Raw genomic sequence first — 23,480 nt, 5'->3', positions numbered from 1 at the left:
AAGGGTTTGACTTTACCTCCAAAGGCACACTCTCCTCCATTGTTTCCCAGGAAAGAAGAATGCCAACAATATGGCTGTCCTGACTCATGGACTACCTTCTCAGGGGGGGCAGGTGGCTTTTCAGCTTTCTGGGAGGGGATACCAGGAACTGGGTGGCAGGGACTTACCAGGCTGCTTCTGCTTCTCCTCTCCTCCCCCTTAAGTGCAAGATGGTTCTCCAGGAGGGTTTTCCCTACTGTGTGGCTGGCGGCCAGGGCAAGGTCATCTGAGGAGGAGGACCAGGGAGGCCTTCCATGTGTGGTTGTTTGATGAATGCTGGTGAAAACTCACACCAAGTGCTTGCAGGATCAGCACCCTGGTGTATTTCTTTGCTGTTTCCCTGGCATCAGCCTACCTTCCCAGGTGTCATGGCAACCCTTGTGCCACACTGCAGAGTCATGTTCTCGCCTGCAGAAAGGTCATTAAAGATCCGAGTGACAGAGGACCTCCGTCTTCCCTACTGAATGGTTTCTTCCTGTGCCCTGACCTTCTTGCTTTGAGCTGAAAGGCCAGCTATGGTGGCTGGTCAGTTACTGTGGAAACTTTCAGGGTGCAGAGCTGGATCAGCCCTTTAAGAGGGAAGTATTCTACTTGCCAGTTTAGTGTTGAGCAATAGGTATGAATTCCCAGGTGCAGCAGAACTACCACGCGGACTGTGAGGCTGCTGTTAACCACATGGTGAACCTGGAGCTCCATGCCAGTTACGTCTATCTTTCCATGGTACCTGCTTGCTTTTTCATCTCTCTTGCGCTTTGAGGGAGCATCACCAGAGAGAAGCCCCTTTGCCTTATGAATGTCAAATGGCCTCGTGTGTGCCTTTGCAGGGGGCTGAGAGTTGTGTCACCCAAGTCTGTTTTAAGTGAACATTTAATGGGGCTGGTGCTAAAAGCACCACTCAACAGTGGCTGGTGCTTGGTGGGGTGGAAAGCAGAGAGGTCAGCAGCAGATGGCGCTAGAGCGAATGTTAAGCAAAGCCAACAAACACTAGTTTTGTCCCTACCCTCCTCCCTGTTGAGTTCTACAAGGGCAAGAGTGAGACTAAGACTAAGGAGGAGGAGGAAGCTGGCAAGCAGTGCCACACCCTGGACTGGTTCCATGTCAGAAGGCAGGAAGGTGTGGGTAGTCTGAGAGCAGACCGAAGTTGGCGTGGCAGTGCTGCATTCACCCCCATGGACCAGATTCCACTGGCATGACAGCTGGTTGGACCTGGTCACACAGGAAGGCACAGAAGAGAGCCTGCAGACAGGCAGTGATTACCTGGAGCAACAAAGATATCTGAAATCAGGGCCACTGTAGTCATCATGCAGCTACCCTCTCACTGGCATTGCCTGTAAGCACATGGTGGCAGGGGGCATGTTGAGGGGGGGGGTCCAGCAAGAGTTGGGGAATCTCTTCAACATTGGTGTTGGCCCACCCTGAAATCCAAACACAGTTTCTCCCATTAATCATATTTGCAACTCCCAACATTTTAAGCAAAGCTACTGTTGGTCCCCAGTATGGCAATTGTTGTTGTTGTTGTGTCCGACTTTTCGTGACCCCATGGACCAGAGCATGCCAGACACTCCTGTCTTCCACTGCCTCAGGCACTCCCATTTCTTTAAGAACTTGCCATAGTTTGCTGTGGTTGACACAGTCAAAGGCTTTTGCATAGTCAATGAAGCAGAAGTAGATGTTTTTCCGGAACTCTCTAGCTTTCTCCATAATCCAGCGCATGTTTGCAATTTGGTCTCTGGTTCCTCTGCCCCTTCGAAATCCAGCTTGCCCTTCTGGGAGTTCTCAGTCCACATACTGCTTAAGCCTGCCTTGTAGAATTTTAAGCATAGCCTTGCTAGCGTGTATAACCTTGCTAGCAGCTAGCGTGTAGTATGGCAATTAGTGTCCCCTATTTCCTGTCACGGGTCAGGTCAAAGTGTAAATGCTGATGCATTTTCCTGGGCTGCTTTAGCATAACAGCCTTGTTAACAACAGGTGCATCATAATAAAGACTGAACACTTTTGCCAATATTGACATTGATTTATAATTCTTAAGATTTTAAGAGACCGGCTGGAATTGTCAGAAAATTATAACACTTGCCAATGGAGTGTTCTCAGTGAATGGTCAAATTTCATGCTCCCATGTTTTAGCAGCAAAGAACTAAGAAAGCCACCAGGCACCTTTGCCTAAACCTGATCCACAGATGGTTGAAACAGCAGCTAAGTTGCTGCATAGTCTGCTTAATTGTTGACTGGACTTTTCTGTTTTTCTCCCCCTCCCTGACCTCAGTCCTACTACTTCAGCCGTGATGATGTTGCCCTCAAGCATGTAGCTACATTCTTGAAAGAGGAATCACTCAAGAAGAGGGGATATGCAGAGATGTTATTGAAATACCAGAACAAGAGAGGGGGGTGCATCGTTCTTCATGACATTCAGGTGTGTGGTGTCTGCTTTCTTGATTACAGTAGCCAGCAATTGAGGCAAACTAGTCCATTCCCTGTGGTGCCACAATCAGGGCACCCGCCTCTGTTTGGTTTACCAGTGTCTGGATGTCTATCTATATGCTTGTATCTTTTATTTTATTTTACTTTTTAAAATTAAAAAATAGCCTTTTCACATGGAATAAACATACTTTAAAATACAATAAACTAAAACAGTATCAGCAAATCTCTTGTTCCTTGGAAAAAGGTGTAACAGCAGCTTGAAGCTGGAACCACTACTTAGAACCCATTCATAATGTATTTTAAAGACTGTAATCCACTAGGTCTTTCCAGATGTTTCTGTGGGGCTGGGCAGGTTGTCTTGACTGATGGTCACATCTCAAATGGGAGATGGATGGATTCTATATGTTGTAAAAGGATGAGGAACTTATCTTGCCTTTGTCCTGGTTACAGACTACACCTGAGCACATACCATGAGTCTATTGTCAGGCTTGTTGCAGATCACCAAAATCTAGCTATTTCTAAATGAGCGGCTACCAGCAACAGTGCCAACATCGCCCAATGAGATAAATGTTGATTTGATTCATTTATTATTCCTAGCAAGGCTAACAAAGGCATTGGATTTATATTACAGATTAATCTGATTTCTTCAAAGACTGCTGACCAAAAGCAGAACACCTTGTCACAGCACCACCAAAGATGTAGGATGTCTGTCTATATGCTTGCTGACACTCTCAAAGAACTCTGATTGGAAATTAGGGCAAGGAGTGTCTTGCTAACCCAATTCTTCCTCGGCCTCTCCTTAACAGAAGCCGGAGCAGGATGAGTGGCAGTCCAGCCTTGAAGCCTTCCAGAGTGCCCTGCGGCTGGAAGGAAACGTGAACCAAGGTCTCCTGGACTTACACAGGCTGGCTCTGGAGAAGGAGGATCCTCATGTATGTCACCTGTGGTTAGTGAGCAAAATTAAAATAAATAAATGGGTAGACATTTGGGGAGAATGGAGAACTCTGAGAAGGCACTGAAAAGCTCATTCTAGTCACCTGGTGCCCTCTGGATTTTTGGAGTACAACTTCCACCAGCCTCCAGTCAGAATTGCCATGCAAGTCTGGGCTGATGGGAGTTGCAGCCCAAACCAACTGGAGGGCACCGGGTGGGGGAAGGCTACACTAGAATCTCTAAACAAAACATGTAGACCAGGAGCTGGCCCAACATTCAGAGACAGGCAGCCCCCTTGGAAAGACCATTTCATATTCTCAAATATTGGCTTGAGCCAATGACAGCTCAGGCAGAAGCCTTTCCCAGCCACACTATTATAATACACAAGATCACTTTCATGAGTGAACTTGGGCCCTGGGCCATTGAGCATTTAAAGCAGGTGCTTCACCCCTGAGCTATGAGCCCTCTGCTCACAGCGCTCGTCTTATCTAGTATCAAAGCCTTTGAACATTCAAAATCTCCTTTTTTTCTGAGCTAGCAGATCCCAGATGTTATGAGGATGATCTGGGTTGGGACTCACCACCAGTGACTGTTTCAAAAGAAAAAGGAAGTGCAAGCCCTGAGCAATTCTTCTTCCTCCCTTGCTTGCCTTCTCTGTGCAGCTGTGTCACTTTCTAAAGTCTCAGTTTTTGGAGGAACAAGTGAAGGCCATCAAGCAGTTGGCAGACCATCTATCTAACTTGAGGCGCCTGGGAGTGCCCCAGGATGGTTTGGGAGAGCACCTCTTTGACAAGCTCACCCTGGGGGCGTGCAGCTGAAATGGCAAAGGACATGCCCCAAATCAGTGGCTATTTGTTATACACGAAGCCCTTGCAATAAAACATGGATGTCAGTTGAACCCAATCAGAAAGGTGTGTGTGTGATTTTGTGGGGGGGGGGGTATGTGGGACCTGCAAGATTATGTTGCAGCACAGAGTGCTCCTTTTCAGGAGCCCAGCTAGCCATGTAACCATTATTTATTAATTATTATTAATATTAATATTAATAATTAAATTTATATTCCACCCTATACCTGCAGGTCTCTTGTTGGAAGTTTCTATTCATTGCTTCTAATGCAATAATATTGCCAACCAATAAAACTACTATATGCACACAAGTGTGAACTTACGTTTTGTAAAATGGATTTTATTTTTACATGTTTTTTAAAAATAGTTCTTTTAAATTAAAACCAAGATTCTCCTTTTTCTGTCATTCACGTAAATAGATGGGTGCCTACTCCAATCAATACACCAATAACCTCACACAATTGTAGAGCTAAGTGGAACACATCAAAACTGAAAGCACACACAGATTAACACAGAGTACCACTCTGTCTACACCTCTTAGGATGCCTTCTCTTCTTACATGCAGCCATCATCAGCCTAATGCCCACCAGCTGTTTTGAACTACAAGGCCTATCAGCCTCAGCCTGCAAGGCCATGCTAGCTGAGACTGATGGGCACTGACGAAGGCTGCCTTCTAGAAATATTTTGTACCCTCTCCTGACAAAAAATGCTGGATTTGTATCATGGTGCAAAGGGATGGCCCAGTGTAAGACGCCTGCCACCAAGATATGCTCCTCTGCAAGCCCCATGAAACAAATGCTGCTTATAGGAGACTGAGACCCATTGCTTCAATCCCAAGGTGTGTGTGTGTGTGTGTGTGTGTGTGTGTGTGTGTGTGTTAAGTCTGCAATTCAAGTTATGTGTGTGTGTTCATATAGATTGTCAAATACAAATGCTGCTCCTCGGGAGTGGGAGGCAATTGTTTTTGTGCTCTGTTCCTTTCCTTTCCTCTTTCCTTTTAATGGAGACATAATAGCTCTGATCTTTAACTGTGGTTAAGGCATTGGGAGTGTGGCATCGACTGCGAGGCTCCCTTTCCCCCAGCATGCATGAATTCCCTTCTCCATCCCATGGTTTGGTTTAACCAGCAGCAGTTGGCGAGGCAGTGCAGGTGGGGTATCTTGGTTCTCCTGGCCTGCCAACACAGCAGGTCGCTGTGGAGAGGGGAGGACTGAGGCATAGGGAGCTTGGATCCACTGCCATGTGCCACACCAGACCAATCTCCCCACACCTCACCCTCTGATAAGCACCAGCAACCTGCTGTTAGGAAGCCAGCCAAGCAAACGTGCCTCACCAGCCACTACAGCTCTAACCATGGTGTAGTGCAGGCACCCCCAAACTCGGCCCTCCAGAGGTTTTTAGGACTACAACTCCCATCATCCCTAGCTAACAGGGCCAGTGGTCAGGGATGATGGGAATTGTAGTCCCAAAACATCTGGAGGGCCAAGTTTGGGGGTGTCTGGTGTAGTGTAATGTCTGAATCAGGAACGCTAACCAGGATTTCTTTTGTAACCCTGTTCTGGAACAACCTATCTGCTAGGGCAAACCATAGTGTTGTTGGTGGGAACTTACACATGAACAGGAGGAAGAGGAAGCCTGAGAGGTAGGCTTCTGACATCTCCTAACCGTGGTTGAAGGTGACTGGGAACATTATGAACAGCATCAGACTACTGTTTCAAATGGCTTTGTAAGGGGAGAGGATTTAGGCTAATTTCCTGGCAACTTCTCACTGGAGGAAAGCAGCATTTTATGGTGGGTATTTTACAATGGGCTATAAATGACAAAAGAAGCAATAGAAGAGGTAGTATTATTAAGACAGAAGAGAGTGAATAGTCTTAAATCCCTGCATTTCCTGTCACTAAAGAATATTAGTCTCCCACCAGAGTAGATAAGGAATTAGAACTCAGCATTTAAAAACCACATTATAGGCTGCAGTACCAGATCATGCTTGGGCTGGTAATCAACACATGCACACCATCTTTTCAATGCTTCCTGCTTGATGCATCAGCCTCAGTAACACACCAGAGCTGGACATTACTCGGGAGTCTTCTATTCAAGCTGCTACATCCAACCTGATGCTCCTCACCACTTTGGTTCATTTAGCCCTCTGCCGAGTCATTTCCAGGAGGACAAACAGTTCGATTAAGATGTACAGATATACCAGGGTGATGCAGTTTTTTGTGGCACTTTGTTTAGATATCAATAATGACAAAGACCTCGGGCTTTTCATCCTCATGAATCTGCATTGCTGAATAGGTTATAGCTTTGACCTCTGTGCCCTGCGAGGGAAGAAAAAAGACTATTTGAGTTGGCCCAGAACAGGAGTTTAGGAGCTCAACTGCACAATGATAGGCAGAATCTCTGGTAGGTCTAAGAATGCATGAATGGAAGGGGTGATTTGTTAGTTAAGCCTGATTTATTTCTGGGCCTCTAGTACTCAGGAAGGAAAACGACAACATTCATAACATACCTGGGGATGCTTGGGCAAAGAGAACTCTTCTCCCCACCTTAAAGAGGGAGAAAGGGTAACGATTATTACAAGGTTACTGAATTATGTCACAGTGCAGGAAACCCCTCTGGTCATTTTACGAAAGACACATGGAACAATGATGAATGTTGAGGAAAAGAGGAGGCCATTCTGGCACCCCTAGCAGCCAGAATGATTTCCCACCCAAGAACCTAGAGAGCTATGGCATACAAGGCTCTCTACTCCAGTTCCCAAATGGTCCATATCCAGGAGACAGTGCAGGGATCTGCTGGAGGAACACTGTCCCACATGCTGAAGTGTGAATCAGGAATTAAGAAGGCCAAGACAGCTCCTGGCATCTTCAAAGGCCTCCATTTCTTCTTCAGAACCAGGGATTAGTTTGATCCCTTACAGCAAAGCAACATTGCTTTCTTTAAAGAGAACACATGTTTCCGCTTTGGTAAACTCTTCGCTGTCCCCATCCAGGAAGGATCTTGGAGAAGCCCATGGTGAGAGTCAGTGGGGAACTAAAAAGGCTCCTGGCACATGCAAAAGGACACCTGGTACACACTCTATGGAAACTTTCACACAGAACCAACATGTCTTGACTCCCTGGCATTTCCATCAACATTTTTAAATGGCATGATTCCACTTAACTCACCCAATAGATCTTATTCTGAATCTTATTCGGTCAATGTGGAGCACTTTAACTTCCTACAAAATGGGGGAGGGAAACAAACATATAATTAGTTGATTTCAAACAATTTTAATCTTTCACATAGCTCTAGTAATAACTGGAAAAGGTACCAGGTATTTCAGTTCCTTGCAGAAAAATAAATCCCAACCACCCACACAACCTCAAGGCATATGAAAAGCAATACATTTCAGAAGTCAGAGGCGCTTCTCTTTCAGTCTGTATAACAATTTCTTTCTCCCATTCTAACATCTTCAACTTCTCCTATAATCTAACTAGTTTTTCAAAGAATTTCCAGAACTTTGATCCATAAACTGTAAGCACATTGCAGAGTTCACCACCCGCTACTTTGAGGAACATCATTGTCCCTTCTTTTCTCTTGTTGACTATCAAGCCTGGAGAAGACTTCTGTGAAAGATGAATGCTGGCTCCCTGCTTTATGATTACAGTTGGTGCTAATAAGGACAGTACAGTAATGTTCCTTTTTAGATTTTCTCCTTAGTTTCTTGATGCTACCTCAGAAATTAATGTATTCAGGCAGAACGGATTCAATACCTTGGCAATACAACAACATGTGACCAAACTGTGACACTGTGCAGAACACATTCCTATAATTGAGAAATATCTCAAGACTGTAAGGAGGAAGAGAGTAAACACTCACCCTGGGAATGAAAAACTCATTGGCGCTGAATTTATAAAGCCACTCATCCAGAAAGTGGAAGAGAAGAGACAGCATGTCATGTCCTGTTGGAGAGAAGTGGGTGGGGGGGCATATTGGGAGCTTTAAGGTGCAGGACTCCCTCCAACCCAGGTATGTGTGGCAAGCCTTCCTAATGACAGACAGATGTCAGTGTAGGCTCAAACTCCCACTCAACTCCCCTTGCACCACAGATCATGGCTCAGCAAGAGATCAGAGAGCCAACCCTTGCGTGGGGACCGATAGGACACCTCACGAACCATGGACCGTATCTTTAGGCGTCAGACAAAAACGTTTTTCTATAACCAGGCCTTCAGCTTGGGCCAATTAACATTCTATGTCTTTTTTAATGTGTTTGTGGAAGGGGCGCGTGCGTTATTGGTTTGCTTTTGTTTTTATTATGCATTTTGTGTTCTCATTTTGTATTTTTATGCAGTGAACTGCCCTGTGATCTTCGGATGAAGGGTGATAAACAAATTTAATAAAAATAAATAAATAAATGTCATGGTTTTTTGTTGTTGCTCTGCTTGCCTCTGAGACTGAACATCATCTGGATAGCTCAGTTAGTTAAAGCGTGGTGCTCATAATGCCAAGGCTGCAGGTTTGATCCCCGTAAGGGACATGTGCATATTCTTGCATTGCAGGGGAATTGGACTAAATGGTCCTGAGGGTCCTTTCCAACTGTATTGACTCTATAATTCAAATTCTATGATTTCAAGCTGAACTTTCTGCTTGCCTGTTTCCTGCTTGCAAAAGCATCACCATTTATACTTATAGGCCTGCTATACTAAGTTTAAGCAGTCCAATTTCAGTGAATCCTGAATAAGCACAGGCCTCAAACTATAGGGTGTTACTCTATAAATGTGTTTGGGAAACAGCAAGTGACAGTTATGCTGGCAAAACAGTAAAGACAATCATTTGCCACTGTGTTTATTAATCTGTACTGCTGTAGTTCTCAAAGCATCACCTTACCCTCTGCTTCCACCTCTACTGTGTCCAGAGGTTCAACCGTCTCTGTATCCGTCATGTACCCAAACATGGCCATGGCGCATTGTTCAAATGCTTCTTCCAAGGTATCTCCCCAGGCATGCAACCTAAAAACACACACACACACATTACAGGGCAGTAGTTATAAGCAAAAGATGAGAATGTACAAGGGAGAAACTTGCACTAAATATAGGAAAGAACAGTTGGCTCCACTTCTAACAAGTTCACTATTTGCAGTTTAAGAATTGTCCATTCTAAGGATCCGCATATAGTAGTCACCCTTGAAAACTTTGTACTTGGAATTTATGAATTCCTAGCTTCATCCTCTGAACAACTAGGAACTTCCTTTGTAGGTGGAAAATAGAGCAGCAGGAACATCCAGCACACAACAGAAGGTGTGCAGGATCAATCCCCGCTTCCCCATATTTGTTGCTGTTGGAGCTTTCAAGAATTGTGCTAAAATATGAGCATTGTGGGAACGGGGGGCCTGTGAGAGGTAATCTGCTGCAGACTCTAAGAAATCTGGTTTGCCATTTCTTGCACTTGGCACTTTTTTGGGTATTTTTTCTTATTACCATAGAGTGATAGCAAAAATCCAAAACAGCCTTGTGCTGAAATACAGAAGCCATGACAAGAAAACATAACAACAAAACTCCAGGCATACATCTCGTTTAGAGGAGTTATAGATGGCACACCACCCAACCTGTAGCACTTTGTAGCAGACAAGAACTGTGTAAAGAGGTAACGCACACACACAACTCATGAGCTAATTATATATGCTGCCATACTTCCCAGCTCTTGGCACTTTTCATGAACTAGATGTTGGCTATATTATTATATGGAAAGGCAATATACAAATTGAAAATACTGACAACACTGTTCCCCCATTGAAATCCCTGAGGCTTTTGGGTTTTCTCATATAACCCCATCTATTGAGATGCCAGATACCTTTGAAGAAAAGCTGTTGATTCAAGAGGTAGAACGTCTGCTTTGCACAGAAAAGGTCCAGATTTCAATTCCTGGCACCTCTTGGGAAAGCCAGGAAAGGTCTTTCTCTGAAACCCTGGAGAGCTGCTGCCAGTCAATGATTGCAGATGCACCTGAGCTTAATGGACCAAAAATCTGACTCAGCAGAGGACAGCTAACCCTGTTCCATGTACCTAGGCAGATTTTATCTAAGCAGCACACTTGTGCTTGTTTATACAGAAAAGGTCAGATGTGCTATCATCAATAATGGGGAGAATAACTGGTGAAATATGGTATTAGCAGGGTGGGAAAGTACATGCATTATGCAACTGAGGAATATTTTCCCCCTTTAAAGACTATTTGGGTCATTTTGCTTTTTGTTTTGCCTTCTCATTGTCCCTGTTAGATTGTAAGCTTATAAATAAATACTTACTGCACATCAGCAGTATGATCCAGATCTAAATAGGGATTTAAAAATATGAAAAAATATGAAGCTACCTGGGGCAACTTAAAATAATTTATTCAATTAAAAAAAGAAAAAAGAAAAAAAAAACAGATCTAAATGACCAAGTTAGGGAAAATAAGCGGTCAGAACAAGAATATTCCAAGCACAGTAAATTCATTTACACGTACAGCATAACAATACATCTCAAGAAGCTGACCCTTCTAGAGTGAGGACAGGGGGTGTAGCAGGTTCGTGTCACCAAAAAGAAAGTTAAGACAAAGTGAACTGCACAGAAGTATATTAAGCCCTCCACAGCAAGCAGTCTCAGACTTTATTTTCGAGAGCAAAACTTCGCCTTGTCTGCCAAGTTTCAACACGCTCTCCTAGCCTAGGAAACAGCAACGCTTTACAGGAGGGCAAAACCTTCAGCATGCTGGACAAACTCCAAAGTGACAGTCTGGGTCCAAATAAATAGCATTGCCTTGCTAAAGATTTTAGTTTATTTTCTTCTACAGACCCAACAGAGCTACGCTGTTTATGGGTGTGCGGAGCCAACGCTGTTGCTCCAATCCGCCGCCCCCCCCCCCACTTCTCTCTCCGGGGCGCAATACAAGACTCCGGAGAAGAATCCCACCCAGCAACGCCCTGCAGCCTGTACCCGGCACCCTCTTCCCCGCCCCCGGTTCAAGATGTACAGGCACTCGGTTTGTGGAAACTCTGGAGCTGAGCCCAGCGCTGCATTTCCACCAAAGAACTATAAATCCACGCACAAACTAAGACCGCTCAGGAGTACACTCACATTCATACTTCTTATTGAGAGGAGGGTACTTCGTCTTAAGGATTTTCTGGTCCTCTGTCAAGTTGTAGTCCCGGTAGTTATCTGCCATGGCTTGCTGCTTTTGCCATGCAAAATTCAATTCACTTCCTCCTCTTAGGACAGAAGAGGCGAAAGATGGCCTCCTTCCTGCCTAAAGCATGTCAGCCGCAGCCAAGCCCCTATTTAAAGGAACAGTTCCCTTCGTTATAGATCTATCTGTATCATATTTGTATATCTGTATCCATGCTGCTTTATTAGTACTTCCCCCTCCCCTGAAAAGCGGCAATTTGAAATTTTGTGCTTTTAATTCTTAGACCTACACATCGACCTGGCAAAAAGACAATTAAACAAGATGCTCCCTTTTCCTGAGCTATACTTGCTGTTTTTAAATGAAACATTCAACCCAGGGCTGCTGTGTGTTCTTCAATAGCTGACTGCTGTCAAGCAGAAATTCATTAGGAGAAGCTTTTCCTGGCATATATGCCAGTGCAAGGGCTGGATATCTGCTGGATATCTGCCTGGCCTTATACAGCTGCGAAAGGCACAAGAGTGGCCTAAGAAGAAGATAGTTGACAATCCTTTGGTTCTTTTTTTTATTGCTAGCGTAGTAACGGTGCCATAATTTTAAGGTTGGCATGTGTATATTAATTTTATTCAGTATGCTTTCATTCCACCCTCCCAGAACCATAGAGTAGAGTAGAGGATTCTTCCCTTCACAACCTGGTTATCACCACTGTAAAATAGGCAAGGCTGAGTGATGGGGACTGGCACACCATCACTTAAAGGGAATTTGGACCTGGGTATCGTCAGTCCTTGTTTGACACTAACTTCTGGAACAAAGCAGTACACAATAGATGATCACTCTTTTTTAATAAATAAAAATATATTAAGAAATATGCTACATGCTTTAAGCAAATCATGTTCCTCTCACTCTTTTGGTTAATCTCATATTGGAAGTACTTCATTTGTTTTGAGGTGATTATAACAAGCCCCACTATGCAATGGGCCTTACTCCCTGGATGATGTGCATATACGTGTTTACTTACTTACTTATACCCACTTATATATAATGTAACAAATACAATTAGACCATTTTGCTTTTTTGTTGGCATATAAAGGGCAGGCATAAATACACAAAGCACCTGACGAAATTTATTTTATTTTTATGTGCCAAAGCAATTGTGAAGTTGGGCATTTTATGTTAGCTGCTCTGAGCCCAGCCTTGGCCGGGGAAGGCAAGATACAAATAAAAATTTATTATTATTATTTTTAGATTGTTACTCCCATTTTACAAGTGGGAGTGCGGAAGCAGCCACATGTACCTCAAAAGCCAATAACATTCAGTAGATTTTTTCAGCTATCACATTTCCCTAATCTCAGCCCAAAAGGCAATGTTTGCTCCTCCAATCGACTCGTACAACCACCCCCGTTTCGCAAGAGCGGCCTAGCAACTCTCAGGCCGCCTAACCAAAAACAAAATGGCGGCCCCTACGGAAGCTTCGGCAAGCCACTGCCCTTCTTCCGCAACGACGAAACGGGAGAAGGGAGGGGAGGAGAGAGCGCGTGCGCCATCCTTCCCTCAGCGAGCACGCCCACTCGGCCCCGCCCCTCCTCCCCCATTCCCGCCGTCGTGATTCGCCGAGAAGATCGCGGCGGCTGGGTCTGCGATTGGACGGAGTTGGCGCGAACCCGTCTCGCGCGCCACTGCCGTTCTGAAGTGAATTGTGAAGGGGGGGAAAGGAGAACTACGACGACTCAGGAAACAATAGAGGAGCGCTCAGCAGCCCAGCGCGGGGAGCACGAGGCGCCTAGTGAAGGGCGGGCTGAGTCCTGAGGTAAACTAGGAAGGCCGCGACGTCGCCGGCGCTCCCGAAGAGTCGGAATCATGGCGGATAAAGAAGGTGAGCAGAGCGGGCGCTGCTGAGGCGGGAGACTCGACTAGGCCTCACTCCCCCCCTTCCCCCTCCCTTTCCGGCCTCTGCGCGGGCCCTGGCAGAAAAGCGCCTCGTCCAATCCCCGCGCCTGCTTCCTCGGCCCTGCCCCCTTTCCCTGGGAGCCGCCCAATGGGGCGCTCCTCCCTCCTTTCCTGGCACCTTCCCTCCCGCCCCCTCCTCTTCCCTCGCCTCCTTCGTGGTTCTCGGGTTATTTGCGTGGAGCTGCTTTGTAATGAGGCGGGGAGGGCTGCAGGATGGCTCAGGTGGGCTTTTCGCAAGGGCGGCTCGCCGGCCTCTCAACCCCCCCTCCCCCCATGGGCCTCGAACAAACTGCGGCTGTTCGGCCGGCGGCGCTTCTCCAGCCGGGGAGGGAGACGCTCGCGAGGTGGGGGTGGAGGAGGAGGAGGAGGAGGAGAATTGGGGCGCGGGAGGGGTCCCACCGCCTCGTAAATTTCTGCTTTTGGGGTGGTGGTGGTGTTATGTAGCATCATGTGTAGAATGTTCCTTTTTCTCCACGGGGCACAGGGCTGCGTACATGGCTTCCTTCCCGTCTCCTCTTCCCCCGCCCCCGCTTTAGATTCTCAGCAACCTGTGAGGTACATTAGGTTGGCGGGAGGGGGGTAGAGTGTGTCTTAAAGGCACAGCGCCCTAGAAAAGAAAGAGAACGATGCCATTTCTTTTCACACTTTCTCTTTGTGTTGCAAACAGCCTAGATGGGTTGTTCTGTTTTTAAGAAGTGCTCTTCTTTAGAGAAGGGAGTGAGCAGATTTCCACGTTGCTGGTTTTTTGTTTTTTAAACTAGAACTCTGAGATGCACCTGAAGCCAGATTCAGGCTAGTGTCTAGGGGGAAAGAGGCACAATGCACAGTTAAATAAGAACATGCATAATCCAGGGATTCGTTTTCAGTAACAGAAGTTAAGCTTTCATCCTTCAGCAAGCCACTTCCTATCCCAGCCCCCAACTTCTTTTGTTTAATAGTGCCATTTAGTCAGGGGAACCTTTTTCATTCTTGTCATTGCTCAGATTTTGAGAGTGAGAAGTGCTTGCTGCAAATTGTCCAGAGGTCACTCCTCTACTTTCTGTTTAGCCTTGCTTTAGCAGTGTTCAAAGTGCCTCAGTTCTGTTACCTAAGTAATCAGTACAAAAGCCCTGTAAAGTAGATCTTGCTCCTCTTACAGGTGGGAGGTTGAGAATACAGTAATTTGTCTAAAGCCATCAATTGACTTAATGATATATAAATGAACTTTGTGTGGAGATGGTTCCCAATGTGTTGGGCTGCCCAGAGGTCAAGATCCCTGTCCTGGCCTTGCTGATGTGGTCCAAAGGAAATCCGAGCAATATGTTTGGCATCAACTTGGCTGCAGGAGTTGCCAGAAAGAGGTGTACAACCTACAGTTCAGCAATCCTTACGGCTACATCGTAGGAGTTATAGCTTAGCTGCATATTACAAGTTGGGGACTGATAAATGCTGCTTAGAGAATTGCTGCCTAATTTTGAATCACAGATTTCCTATCTGAGGTCTTGCATAACTACTGCTTTGCAATAGAATTTAACTTCTTGTTGCTGTTCAGATGTTACTTTGAAAAAAAACTAAAGCACAGTAGAATAGTAGCTCTGATGCTCTTTAGGAGAAAGCTTTTTTTCTATCCTGTTTGAAGGAAAGTGAATGCAGCATTGCATGAGTTTACTTGTAAACTATGTTATGATGCAACTGACAAACATGACTTACTTAGTGAAAATGATTCCTCCTGGCATAGAAAAACAATACCATGTTTAACAGTGCATGATTATGTAGAAGTAAGTTCAATTGTGCCTAATGGGACGTATTCCCAAGGAAGTAAGCATAAGGTTGCAGCCATGGGTGATCTTGCTGGCCTGCTATGCTCCCTCAGTGATTAATCAGGGTGACACAGTTTGGGGCATGGAAGAAATTCCTGAGTACAGAAGATGTGAATATATTCCTCTCTACCCTAAAATCTAAATATATTTTGCTGGAGAGCTATGGTATGTTCCCATAAGGTTTTTAGGTTTGTTTACCAGCATTAATCAATGCATTATTTTCTTATAATTATCAGCTGCCTTTGATGATGCTGTGGAGGAGCGAGTGATCAATGAAGAATATAAAATCTGGAAAAAGAACACTCCATTTCTCTATGATCTTGTAATGACCCATGCTTTGGAATGGCCCAGCTTGACTGCTCAGTGGCTTCCTGATGTAACCAGGTAACACACATGACTGCAGCATAAATACTCATTTAGTTGATTAAGGTCTATGCAACATAGAGGCTTCCTTTTGAGTAAACATCCATAGGACTATGCCTGCATTTCTTTAGTATATGAACAAGTTTGTTAAACTAAGTAAGGGCCAGTTTGTGCACACCAACATTAAATCAGGAAATTTATAACTGTAGCTTCTTGTCTTGTTCAATCTAGGAAACTGGTTAACAGCTCTGGAACAAGCCATAATATTATATCAACTTCAAATCCTGGTTTAGTATACTGGCTTCTGAAGCTGGAAACTATAGTTAATTGGATGTACTGGTTTAGTTGTGGTAGAGGGAGGAGCAAAGAAGTTGAGCGTTTCTGACTGATAAACAGATGCATGATGGAATGCAGCCAGCATGTTAGCTTCTTTGAATTTGAGTGTCCCAGAAAGGCAATAAATATTTTAACATCTATTGTAACTCTAATTGCTACATTGTTTTCCTGCTTGTAATGTTTCATATTGTTGGGTAAGGAAAACCAGCAACTCTAGTCTTAACAGTTTCTGTAGTAGTAGTAAGGGAAATTCACATTGACTCTATTGGTGTTCCTAACATTCATTCCAGTGACCCTAATGAGGAGTCAGTCCAAGTAAACAAACACCCTTTGACCTCATTGTTCCATTGTTATTTTATGGCATTGTAGACCTGAAGGCAAAGACTTCAGTATTCACCGGCTAGTTCTTGGGACCCATACCTCTGATGAACAAAATCACCTTGTGATAGCCAGCGTGCAGCTCCCTAATGATGATGCACAGTTTGATGCCTCACACTATGATAGTGAGAAGGGAGGTAAGAGAACAAAATGGGAAAGAAAAGTGGGTTTCTTCCTGAATCTTCCTGATGATTTATCTTATTAGATTAACAAGGCACAGATCTTGGAGAGGACTGTTGGTGTTAGGTTAAGATAAAAAACTAAACTAACAAATGGCCCAGTGACGCTTTGGTTTCCAGGATGTATTTTCTGTCCAGAAAATTGGATATACATTAAACAGTGCAACTTAGTAGATGAAGTACTTGTCTGAAATTGAAGTCTTGCTGTTACAGGAATTATGTTTCAATATCTGGTTGATTAGCAATATGTTGGCTTACTGCTGTCTTGAACTTTTTTGCTTAATGAGTGATATAACATGTTACTGAGTGTAAATATGATATGTCAGCAGTGTTGTACCTATTTAAATATATATTGAGTGAAAGCTTTCTAAAATCATATTGCTTAAATATACTTTGGGATATTGTTTTTCAAATGTAAACAAATGACATACTGTATTCAAAAAATACATTTTTTTAGTTCCATAATGTCTATATGGCATAGATTCTTGGTTTTAATTGGTTTATTTTCTAGTATGAATGTCTTGAAACATGTAGCTATTATAGAAATGCCTTCTTTATTTTCAGAGTTTGGAGGATTTGGCTCTGTTAGTGGGAAAATTGAAATTGAAATAAAAATTAACCATGAAGGAGAAGTGAATAGAGCACGCTACATGCCCCAGAATCCTTGCATTATTGCCACAAAGACTCCATCCAGTGATGTACTTGTGTTTGATTATACCAAGCATCCATCTAAACCAGGTATTTGTCTGTTGTCATATCTGAACCTTGCTCTTTTTATATATGTACTTTGGGGATAAAATAAATTGATAGGCCTTGTCGATTCCAAGTATTGTATTGAGATTATTTTTAAAGTGTGGGAAGCTGCTTCTTTTCTCATTTGTTGTATATTAATGTATGCTTTGTTTACTGCCATTTAATTTAGTTTTGTTGGTTGAATCTAGGCTAGGAATGTATAGCAGGAAAATTAATGATGTTCAGGATACAGAGACTGCTCTTTAGTTGTTCACCACAGTTGTTGGTCTCAGAACTGCCTCAGAAAGCAAGACACTTGCAAGTGAGGCTATACTAATCTGATTTCATGCTGGAACAGAATTTAAGAGTCATGTTTTCAGATAATTTATTAAGATTTGTGATGGACAAGCATAGTTTGAAAAACTTGAAAGCAGAACAAAGAAAAGGTTTAATTAGGAAAAACAGTATAAGTTCAGACAAATAGAATTAACATAGGCTGCTGAAATCTGTGATGGGGGGTGAATTTTAAGTGACATCTTATATTGTCTAACTAAATCAGGGTGGATAATTTTTTAGCTCCAGTTTGACATGTGGGCCCACCTGTCAATAAGCAGCTTTGCAAGGCTTCCACCTCTCCTTTTTTAAACTTCCAGTCTCAGAACTTTAAAAGGAGTGTTGGAAAGGCCTGTGGGGGCTGTATTAAAGTCTTTTGCCAGAGCGCTTTTTGAATCATCCTTCCTCTATCTCCTTTAAATGAAAGAAGAGGATGGTGGAGACTTTAAAAAGTACTATTAAGGACTGCTTTAAAGCGGCCCCTGTGGTGCCATTTCTGCTATAAGCCAGGAAGAAGATCTGACCATATGTTTTAAGTGATTAATTTATCCTTATTTGCTATTTTATAATACTGCATGAATAATGCAAGCAATAACCCTATCTCCTTTGCAGACCCTTCTGGTGAGTGTAATCCAGATCTGCGTCTTCGTGGGCATCAAAAAGAAGGCTATGGTTTGTCTTGGAATCCAAACCTTAGTGGTCATCTGCTTAGTGCATCTGATGATCATGTGAGTATTGTATGCTTAGTTAGTCCAGGTATACATAATGTACATATCTGCCAAATGAATGTTTCTTATGTTAATGTATTTTCCCATTTTATCTCTTTAAGACCATTTGCTTGTGGGACATAAGTGCTGTTCCAAAGGAAGGGAAAGTGGTGGATGCGAAGACTATCTTTACAGGCCATACAGCTGTGGTGGAAGATGTTTCCTGGCATTTGCTGCATGAATCTCTCTTTGGATCTGTTGCTGATGATCAGAAACTTATGATGTAAGCAAAGTTATATATTTTGATCACATTGAATTATTTTCCCTTGAATTCTCTTTAAAAGTTGGAGGGATAGGCTCTTGTTAATAGTTACACTTGCAATTAGTGTGTGTGAATCGGTCCATCAAAGGTGTTTCTTATCTTGAATTTCGTTTTTTACAGTTGGGACACCCGGTCAAACAACACTTCCAAGCCAAGCCATTCGGTGGATGCTCACACTGCTGAAGTGAACTGTCTGTCTTTCAATCCTTATAGCGAGTTCATCTTGGCCACAGGATCAGCTGATAAGGTGTCTGTCCAGAATTTGCAGAAAACATCGCCCAATCCATAGTTGCAGAATTAAGGGGATTGTTATACTGTAGAACAGTATGTGTTGTGTTGAATGGTCCTAGTCTGTGGGGCTGTGGGCTGCGTATAGTACAATAAAGGAATATTCTTATTTATTAATTATGCTCTGGTTTTCCTGGCCAGACTGTTGCATTATGGGATCTGCGAAACCTGAAACTGAAGTTGCACTCCTTTGAGTCACACAAAGATGAAATATTCCAGGTAAGCTCACATAATATCATGTGACATCATTTTCTGATCATTTGACAACATGGCTGCTCTTAAAAGGGTCTTTGATTTTTCCTTCTCAGAATTGGCCTTGCTATTAAAGTTTCAGACCAACTATCGACAGGTTTGCTCATCTCTGTGTTAGTTCAGTTAGAAAACTTAAGCAGATACGTTGATTTTTCTGCTTGTGGAAAAAGCATGTTTCTGATCCTTAAGCAGCAGATTTAAAAAATTGGAATGGAATATTCGGGCAGTGAGGTTTAAGTGACTGACTTGGCTGACAGAAAAAAAACATTGGCAGTTACAAAGAGAGGGTTAGAATTCCAGAATAAGTGTAGGACAAGGTTACTTATTTGATGACTCAGAGTACTAATTTTCTTCATTTGTTATGGTGATAAAGTATGCATCAGTAAAGTGTGCAAGTAATGACTAATGAAGACATTTGGAGACTTTTTGAGTTCCCTAAATGTATCCCATTTGATACATTGCACTTATTCCCAGGGGTGGAAAATATAACTAATAGGTCAGGTGATACATCTTAAAGACTTGGGTGGTTTCATGATATACTAGCTTTATGAGGTGCTTCTAGAATTTAAAGTACAGGCAACCCACTATTTACGTGGGGGTTGTGTTCTGAGGCACCACTTGTGTCAGTGAAATCGTGTATATTTGAAACACCATTGAAAAAGCCGGCAAACTCCTCATACTGTTCTGCCCTTTTTGTGGTTTTTCGGGTCACTTCCAGGTTTGGCGTGTATGCACAGTCGTGTACATATTGAACACACATAAATGGGGGCGGCCTCTCCATAATTTGGTTTCCAAATACAGACTGCTCAAAGGTGCAGAATGCTGGCAGCCTGTTAGTCTGCTGTTGAGAAAGGTGCACTGGTACTGATTTACTGCCAGACCAGGTTCAAGATTCTTGTGTTAATTCACAAAGCCCTAAACAGCTTTGGCCCAGAGTACCTTAAGGACTATCTGATCTTTTGTTCTCCACCTCAGATCCTCTGATGTGGCATGTCTGCAGATTCCCCAAGCCCTTGAGGTTCCATTGGCTTCCAATAGGGACTGAGCCTTAAATATGGCAGATATTCAGCAGACCCATCCCTGCCTTCTTTCAGACATTTTCTGAAAACTGCTGTCAAAACAGACCGTCACAATATGATACTGTATTTTTCTTTAAACCAACCAGCATCTACTGAGTTTTTAAATTATGTTTTATAGATAGATTTAATTTCATTTTATATGTTGTAGGCCGCCTTGTTATATTTTATGAAAGAGTGGATTATACATTTTCAACTAATTAAAGTGTGTTTAGCTTTCTGGTCATAATGATTGATGGTATCCCTCCTCTGCTCAACTAATTGTGTAGCATATCTGAACTATGAGCAGTTTTCAAGAGCAGAATAATAAATAGGGATATTAAAGTGATTGGCTGGAATTAATGAACAGTTATTGTTTGATATGCTGTGTAAGAATAAAAATTGCATCAAAACTGATAGATACTAAGGCAAAATGTTCTATCTCATCCTAATTGATGCAGGTTCAGTGGTCACCACATAATGAAACCATTCTGGCTTCCAGTGGTACTGATCGCAGACTGAATGTTTGGGATTTAAGGTAAGCCTCAGATGTGTGTAGTGTTGTGGAAATGCTGAGTTCACCAGAAGTGCTTTTTGTGTGTCTCTAAATACTGTCTTCTGTTTCAGTAAAATTGGAGAAGAGCAGTCTCCCGAAGATGCAGAGGATGGCCCACCTGAGCTGTTGGTAAGTGAGAGTTTTGGTGTTGCCACCAATTCTCCCCCCACTTCCCAAGAAAAAAATGAGGTTTTATGCCTTTGTTTGGGCTTGGTCAGCTGGTGAGAGGCTGGCACTTGTGTACACCATCCTTGATCAGAGTTGAGTAGTCCTAATGTGGTGTTTTATTCTGCTTTGCATGTACTCTTCCTTCCATGAACTATTTTTTAGCTTCCTGAGTGGCAGCTTCTTGCTGACACTCTCAGCTAATCTATGAATGAGATGCTTTCTGAGTCCAGGATACTTTCTGTGACTCTTCTTCCATCTCAAACCCCCTCCCCCCAGCTGTGAATGAATTAAGCCCTGCAGTTGAGAGGGTGGGGGGGGAATAGAAATAAAAATAGATTAGCTCATTTGTGGAGTTGTTACTTCTTGTATTTTAGACCTAGGTTTGGATTTTTATTTTAAATTTTGCCTTACTGATAGTCCAGCCTTTATTGAAGATTGGAGGGTTTTATGTTGGTAATCTACTATAGGTATCTATCTACATGATTCACACATAAGAATTGCAACCCTGTTCTTGAAATATGTATTCTGTATTGGAATTGTGTACTTAAATAACTATCTTATTCTCAATGTTAGTTTATTCATGGTGGTCACACTGCAAAGATATCTGACTTCTCCTGGAATCCAAATGAACCCTGGGTAATTTGTTCGGTATCAGAAGACAATATCATGCAAGTCTGGCAAATGGTAAGTACTTGGTTGATTATTTGAGGGGAAAGTGAATCGAAAACTGTGCACAGAGCACCCATAAGATGCATATACCGTAGATTCCAGCGTATTAGGTGACTGGGCATATTAGACGACCCCCCCCCCAAATTGGCAGCTGCAATTTGGGGGTTTGTCTTATAAGCCCAGTTGCCTAATACGCTGGGCAGCTCTGCGCTAGGAGAAAGCCGCCCGGCGCGGAGCCGAGCCAGCCGCCTGCTGCTTCTGAAGCAGCAGCCAGGAGTGCAGCCTGCCGCCCCAGCACAGAGCGGAGCCCACCGCCGCTGCGGCTGCTTTGGAGCTGCCATCGCAGCGGGGGGCGGATACCCGGCATATAAGATGACCCCTGACTTTTTAACCTCTTTTTCGGGGTTAAAAAATCGTCTTGTACACAGGAATTTACGGTAATCTCAAACTGTAGAAGGAAGTCTGTCTTAATAATATTTGGCAGAATAATGACTGAATCCTTGTGTCTGATAAAGGTATTGAATTTGCTATGTGTTGGAAGTTTGTCATTGTAGTGTTTAGATTGTGCCCTTAGAATAGGAATTTGCTTAACTGTCAGATTGATACTTCTATCTAATTTTTCATTCCTCTCTCTCTGTATAGGCAGAGAACATATATAATGATGAAGATCCTGAAGGAAGTGTGGATCCAGAAGGGCAAGGCTCTTAGATACTTGACCCCTTCAATCCTTGCTGTTTGTTTCCTGTTGTTGTCCTCTCCCTGCCCTGTTCTCCTAAGTTTCTTGAGATTGTCAGCTGTGCCGTTTTGCAAGAGACAAACACATGCACTGTGCATTCAACAGCCCATCTGTAGATATTATCCATCAGCCTTGCTTCTAACTCAGAAAGTGAACTGTTGCTGTTGAAAGTTGAACCTGACTTGAGCTAGCATCACACAGTGGCTTCTTGGTTGACAATTTTTCACCTGAAAACTCATTGATTGAGAGCTGGTGTACACAGCCTGCTACAAGAAATTTTAATATAAACTATGCCTGAATTGTTTCAGTACAAGCGTTGGTAAGATCTGAATGTTTTCTACTGAGGGGAATTTTAGAGTAGAAGCTTCTCTCTATTTTATTTTTATTGGTCCCTCCTGATAAAAGAATATGTTTAGAGCTTTAGCTCTAGTCTTGTTTCAGATACAGATAAATCCAGTGCAGGGTCACCTATTCTTAACTTTTTTTCTAGCTGCTGTCCTTGATTAGAGTAACTCGGTCTGTCCAGATAATGCCTGAGTTTTCTTCATAATACTTTGGTCCTTCTATCCTTTTCTGATGGGGCAACTTAGGATGTGGATATGAATATGGTAGTCACCTATAACTGCACATTACTTTGCCCTTTTGTGTGTTTCTTGTTCTATTATCTTTCCTTTCTGTGGTGTTTTTTTTAACTGGGGGGACCACCAAGTTATGAAAGTGTTTGTTTTCAGCTGATATATGTAATAAAGACTGATATAAAGAATGATTACATGATATTTCACCTTGTATCAGCACATCTCGTGTGAGGGTGAACTGTTCCACCAGCAGCCCATTTAACTTTCCATGAACCATACAAGTGCTTCAGATTAAATAAATTTGGTTTTCTATGTGGGATGTGATTGTCTTTTCTTTTTAAAAAAATCGACACTTTTAAGTTTTCTGGAACCAAAGTGGCGGCTTAATTGTGCGGCTTCTAAATTGTTAATGAAGTACAGTTATGCTAAAGAATGGAACGGAATGGTATATTATGAAGTTGAAATCTTGAAATACGTGGAAATTACTTTGCAACTGGCAATGAGAGTATGATGTAAAATTGCAGAACTTGCTGCTGCCTGTGTTTTGAGGAGGGTTGAGAGTGGTGAGCTGCCTGTTGAAAGAACCAATTTGATATGATCTGCTAAAATAATACAATAAGCTGGCCACCGGAAAGCGCTGGTGGGTATGTATCATTTAGTAGTTTGCGGCTGGAGATCTTTAGGTAATTCCTTTCCAGGTTAAAGTTGAT

At 43.1% G+C, this 23,480-nt stretch overlaps 3 protein-coding genes across 7 annotated transcripts; 2 read left to right on the top strand and 1 right to left on the bottom strand.

Moving 5' to 3' along the window:
- Positions 1-479: 479 nt before the first annotated feature.
- Positions 480-4,300, top strand: LOC309535994 (ferritin heavy chain A-like). 2 transcript variants are annotated; one of them, XM_082229564.1, is made up of 4 exons: positions 480-759; positions 2,303-2,449; positions 3,264-3,389; positions 3,929-4,063. In XM_082229564.1, the coding sequence occupies exons 1-4, from the start codon at positions 658-660 to the stop codon at positions 3,977-3,979; spliced, it is 426 nt and encodes a 141-aa protein (XP_082085690.1). In that variant the 5' UTR covers positions 480-657; the 3' UTR covers positions 3,980-4,063. The 2 variants fall into 2 exon arrangements, with proteins under 2 accessions (XP_082085690.1, XP_082085689.1); XM_082229563.1 differs by having other exon boundaries at positions 483-759; positions 4,053-4,300.
- A 254-nt stretch (positions 4,301-4,554) lies between these two features.
- Positions 4,555-11,783, bottom strand: ZBTB8OS (zinc finger and BTB domain containing 8 opposite strand). Of its 3 annotated transcripts, XM_082229565.1 has the most exons (7): positions 11,330-11,777; positions 10,519-10,543; positions 9,105-9,226; positions 8,097-8,179; positions 7,403-7,455; positions 6,745-6,781; positions 4,555-6,553 (listed from the first exon to the last, which is right to left on the bottom strand). In XM_082229565.1, the coding sequence occupies exons 1-7, from the start codon at positions 11,415-11,417 to the stop codon at positions 6,467-6,469; spliced, it is 495 nt and encodes a 164-aa protein (XP_082085691.1). In that variant the 5' UTR covers positions 11,418-11,777; the 3' UTR covers positions 4,555-6,466. The 3 variants fall into 3 exon arrangements, with proteins under 3 accessions (XP_082085691.1, XP_082085692.1, XP_082085693.1); XM_082229566.1 differs by lacking the exon at positions 10,519-10,543 and having other exon boundaries at positions 11,330-11,783; XM_082229567.1 differs by lacking the exons at positions 10,519-10,543; positions 11,330-11,777 and adding an exon at positions 10,068-10,493.
- Positions 11,784-12,975: 1,192 nt separating this feature from the next.
- Positions 12,976-23,082, top strand: RBBP4 (RB binding protein 4, chromatin remodeling factor). Of its 2 annotated transcripts, none has more exons than XM_082229532.1 (12): positions 12,976-13,248; positions 15,358-15,505; positions 16,190-16,335; positions 16,942-17,115; positions 18,055-18,170; positions 18,272-18,432; positions 18,592-18,718; positions 18,901-18,978; positions 20,528-20,604; positions 20,694-20,751; positions 21,364-21,474; positions 22,102-23,082. In XM_082229532.1, the coding sequence occupies exons 1-12, from the start codon at positions 13,233-13,235 to the stop codon at positions 22,165-22,167; spliced, it is 1,278 nt and encodes a 425-aa protein (XP_082085658.1). In that variant the 5' UTR covers positions 12,976-13,232; the 3' UTR covers positions 22,168-23,082. The 2 variants fall into 2 exon arrangements, with proteins under 2 accessions (XP_082085658.1, XP_082085657.1); XM_082229531.1 differs by lacking the exon at positions 12,976-13,248 and adding an exon at positions 13,389-13,544.
- Positions 23,083-23,480: the final 398 nt, after the last annotated feature.

This window comes from Podarcis vaucheri (assembly GCF_965113315.1).
Source record: "Podarcis vaucheri genome assembly, chromosome: 7".
Lineage (NCBI taxonomy): Eukaryota > Metazoa > Chordata > Lepidosauria > Squamata > Lacertidae > Podarcis > Podarcis vaucheri.
This window is presented reverse-complemented; position numbering and strand designations above follow the sequence as displayed.

Bases quoted from the DNA above. Each gene is read 5' to 3' on its own strand.
- LOC309535994 (XM_082229563.1), top strand. From the start codon at position 658: ATGAATTCCCAGGTGCAGCAGAACTACCACGCGGACTGTGAGGCTGCT. The intron at 2,450-3,263 runs GTGTGTGGTGTC...TCTCCTTAACAG, and splicing joins TCGTTCTTCATGACATTCAG to AAGCCGGAGCAGGATGAGTG. The intron at 3,390-4,052 runs GTATGTCACCTG...TTCTCTGTGCAG, and splicing joins TGGAGAAGGAGGATCCTCAT to CTGTGTCACTTTCTAAAGTC.
- ZBTB8OS (XM_082229565.1), bottom strand. From the start codon at position 11,417: ATGGCAGATAACTACCGGGACTACAACTTGACAGAGGACCAGAAAATC. The intron at 10,544-11,329 runs GTGAGTGTACTC...ATCCCTATTTAG, and splicing joins TCTCAATAAGAAGTATGAAT to ATCTGGATCATACTGCTGAT. The intron at 7,456-8,096 runs GTGAGTGTTTAC...CCCATTTTGTAG, and splicing joins ATGAGTTTTTCATTCCCAGG to GAAGTTAAAGTGCTCCACAT.
- RBBP4 (XM_082229531.1), top strand. From the start codon at position 13,514: ATGAGGCGGGGAGGGCTGCAGGATGGCTCAG. The intron at 17,116-18,054 runs GTATTTGTCTGT...TCTCCTTTGCAG, and splicing joins CAAGCATCCATCTAAACCAG to ACCCTTCTGGTGAGTGTAAT. The intron at 18,979-20,527 runs GTAAGCTCACAT...TAATTGATGCAG, and splicing joins ACAAAGATGAAATATTCCAG to GTTCAGTGGTCACCACATAA.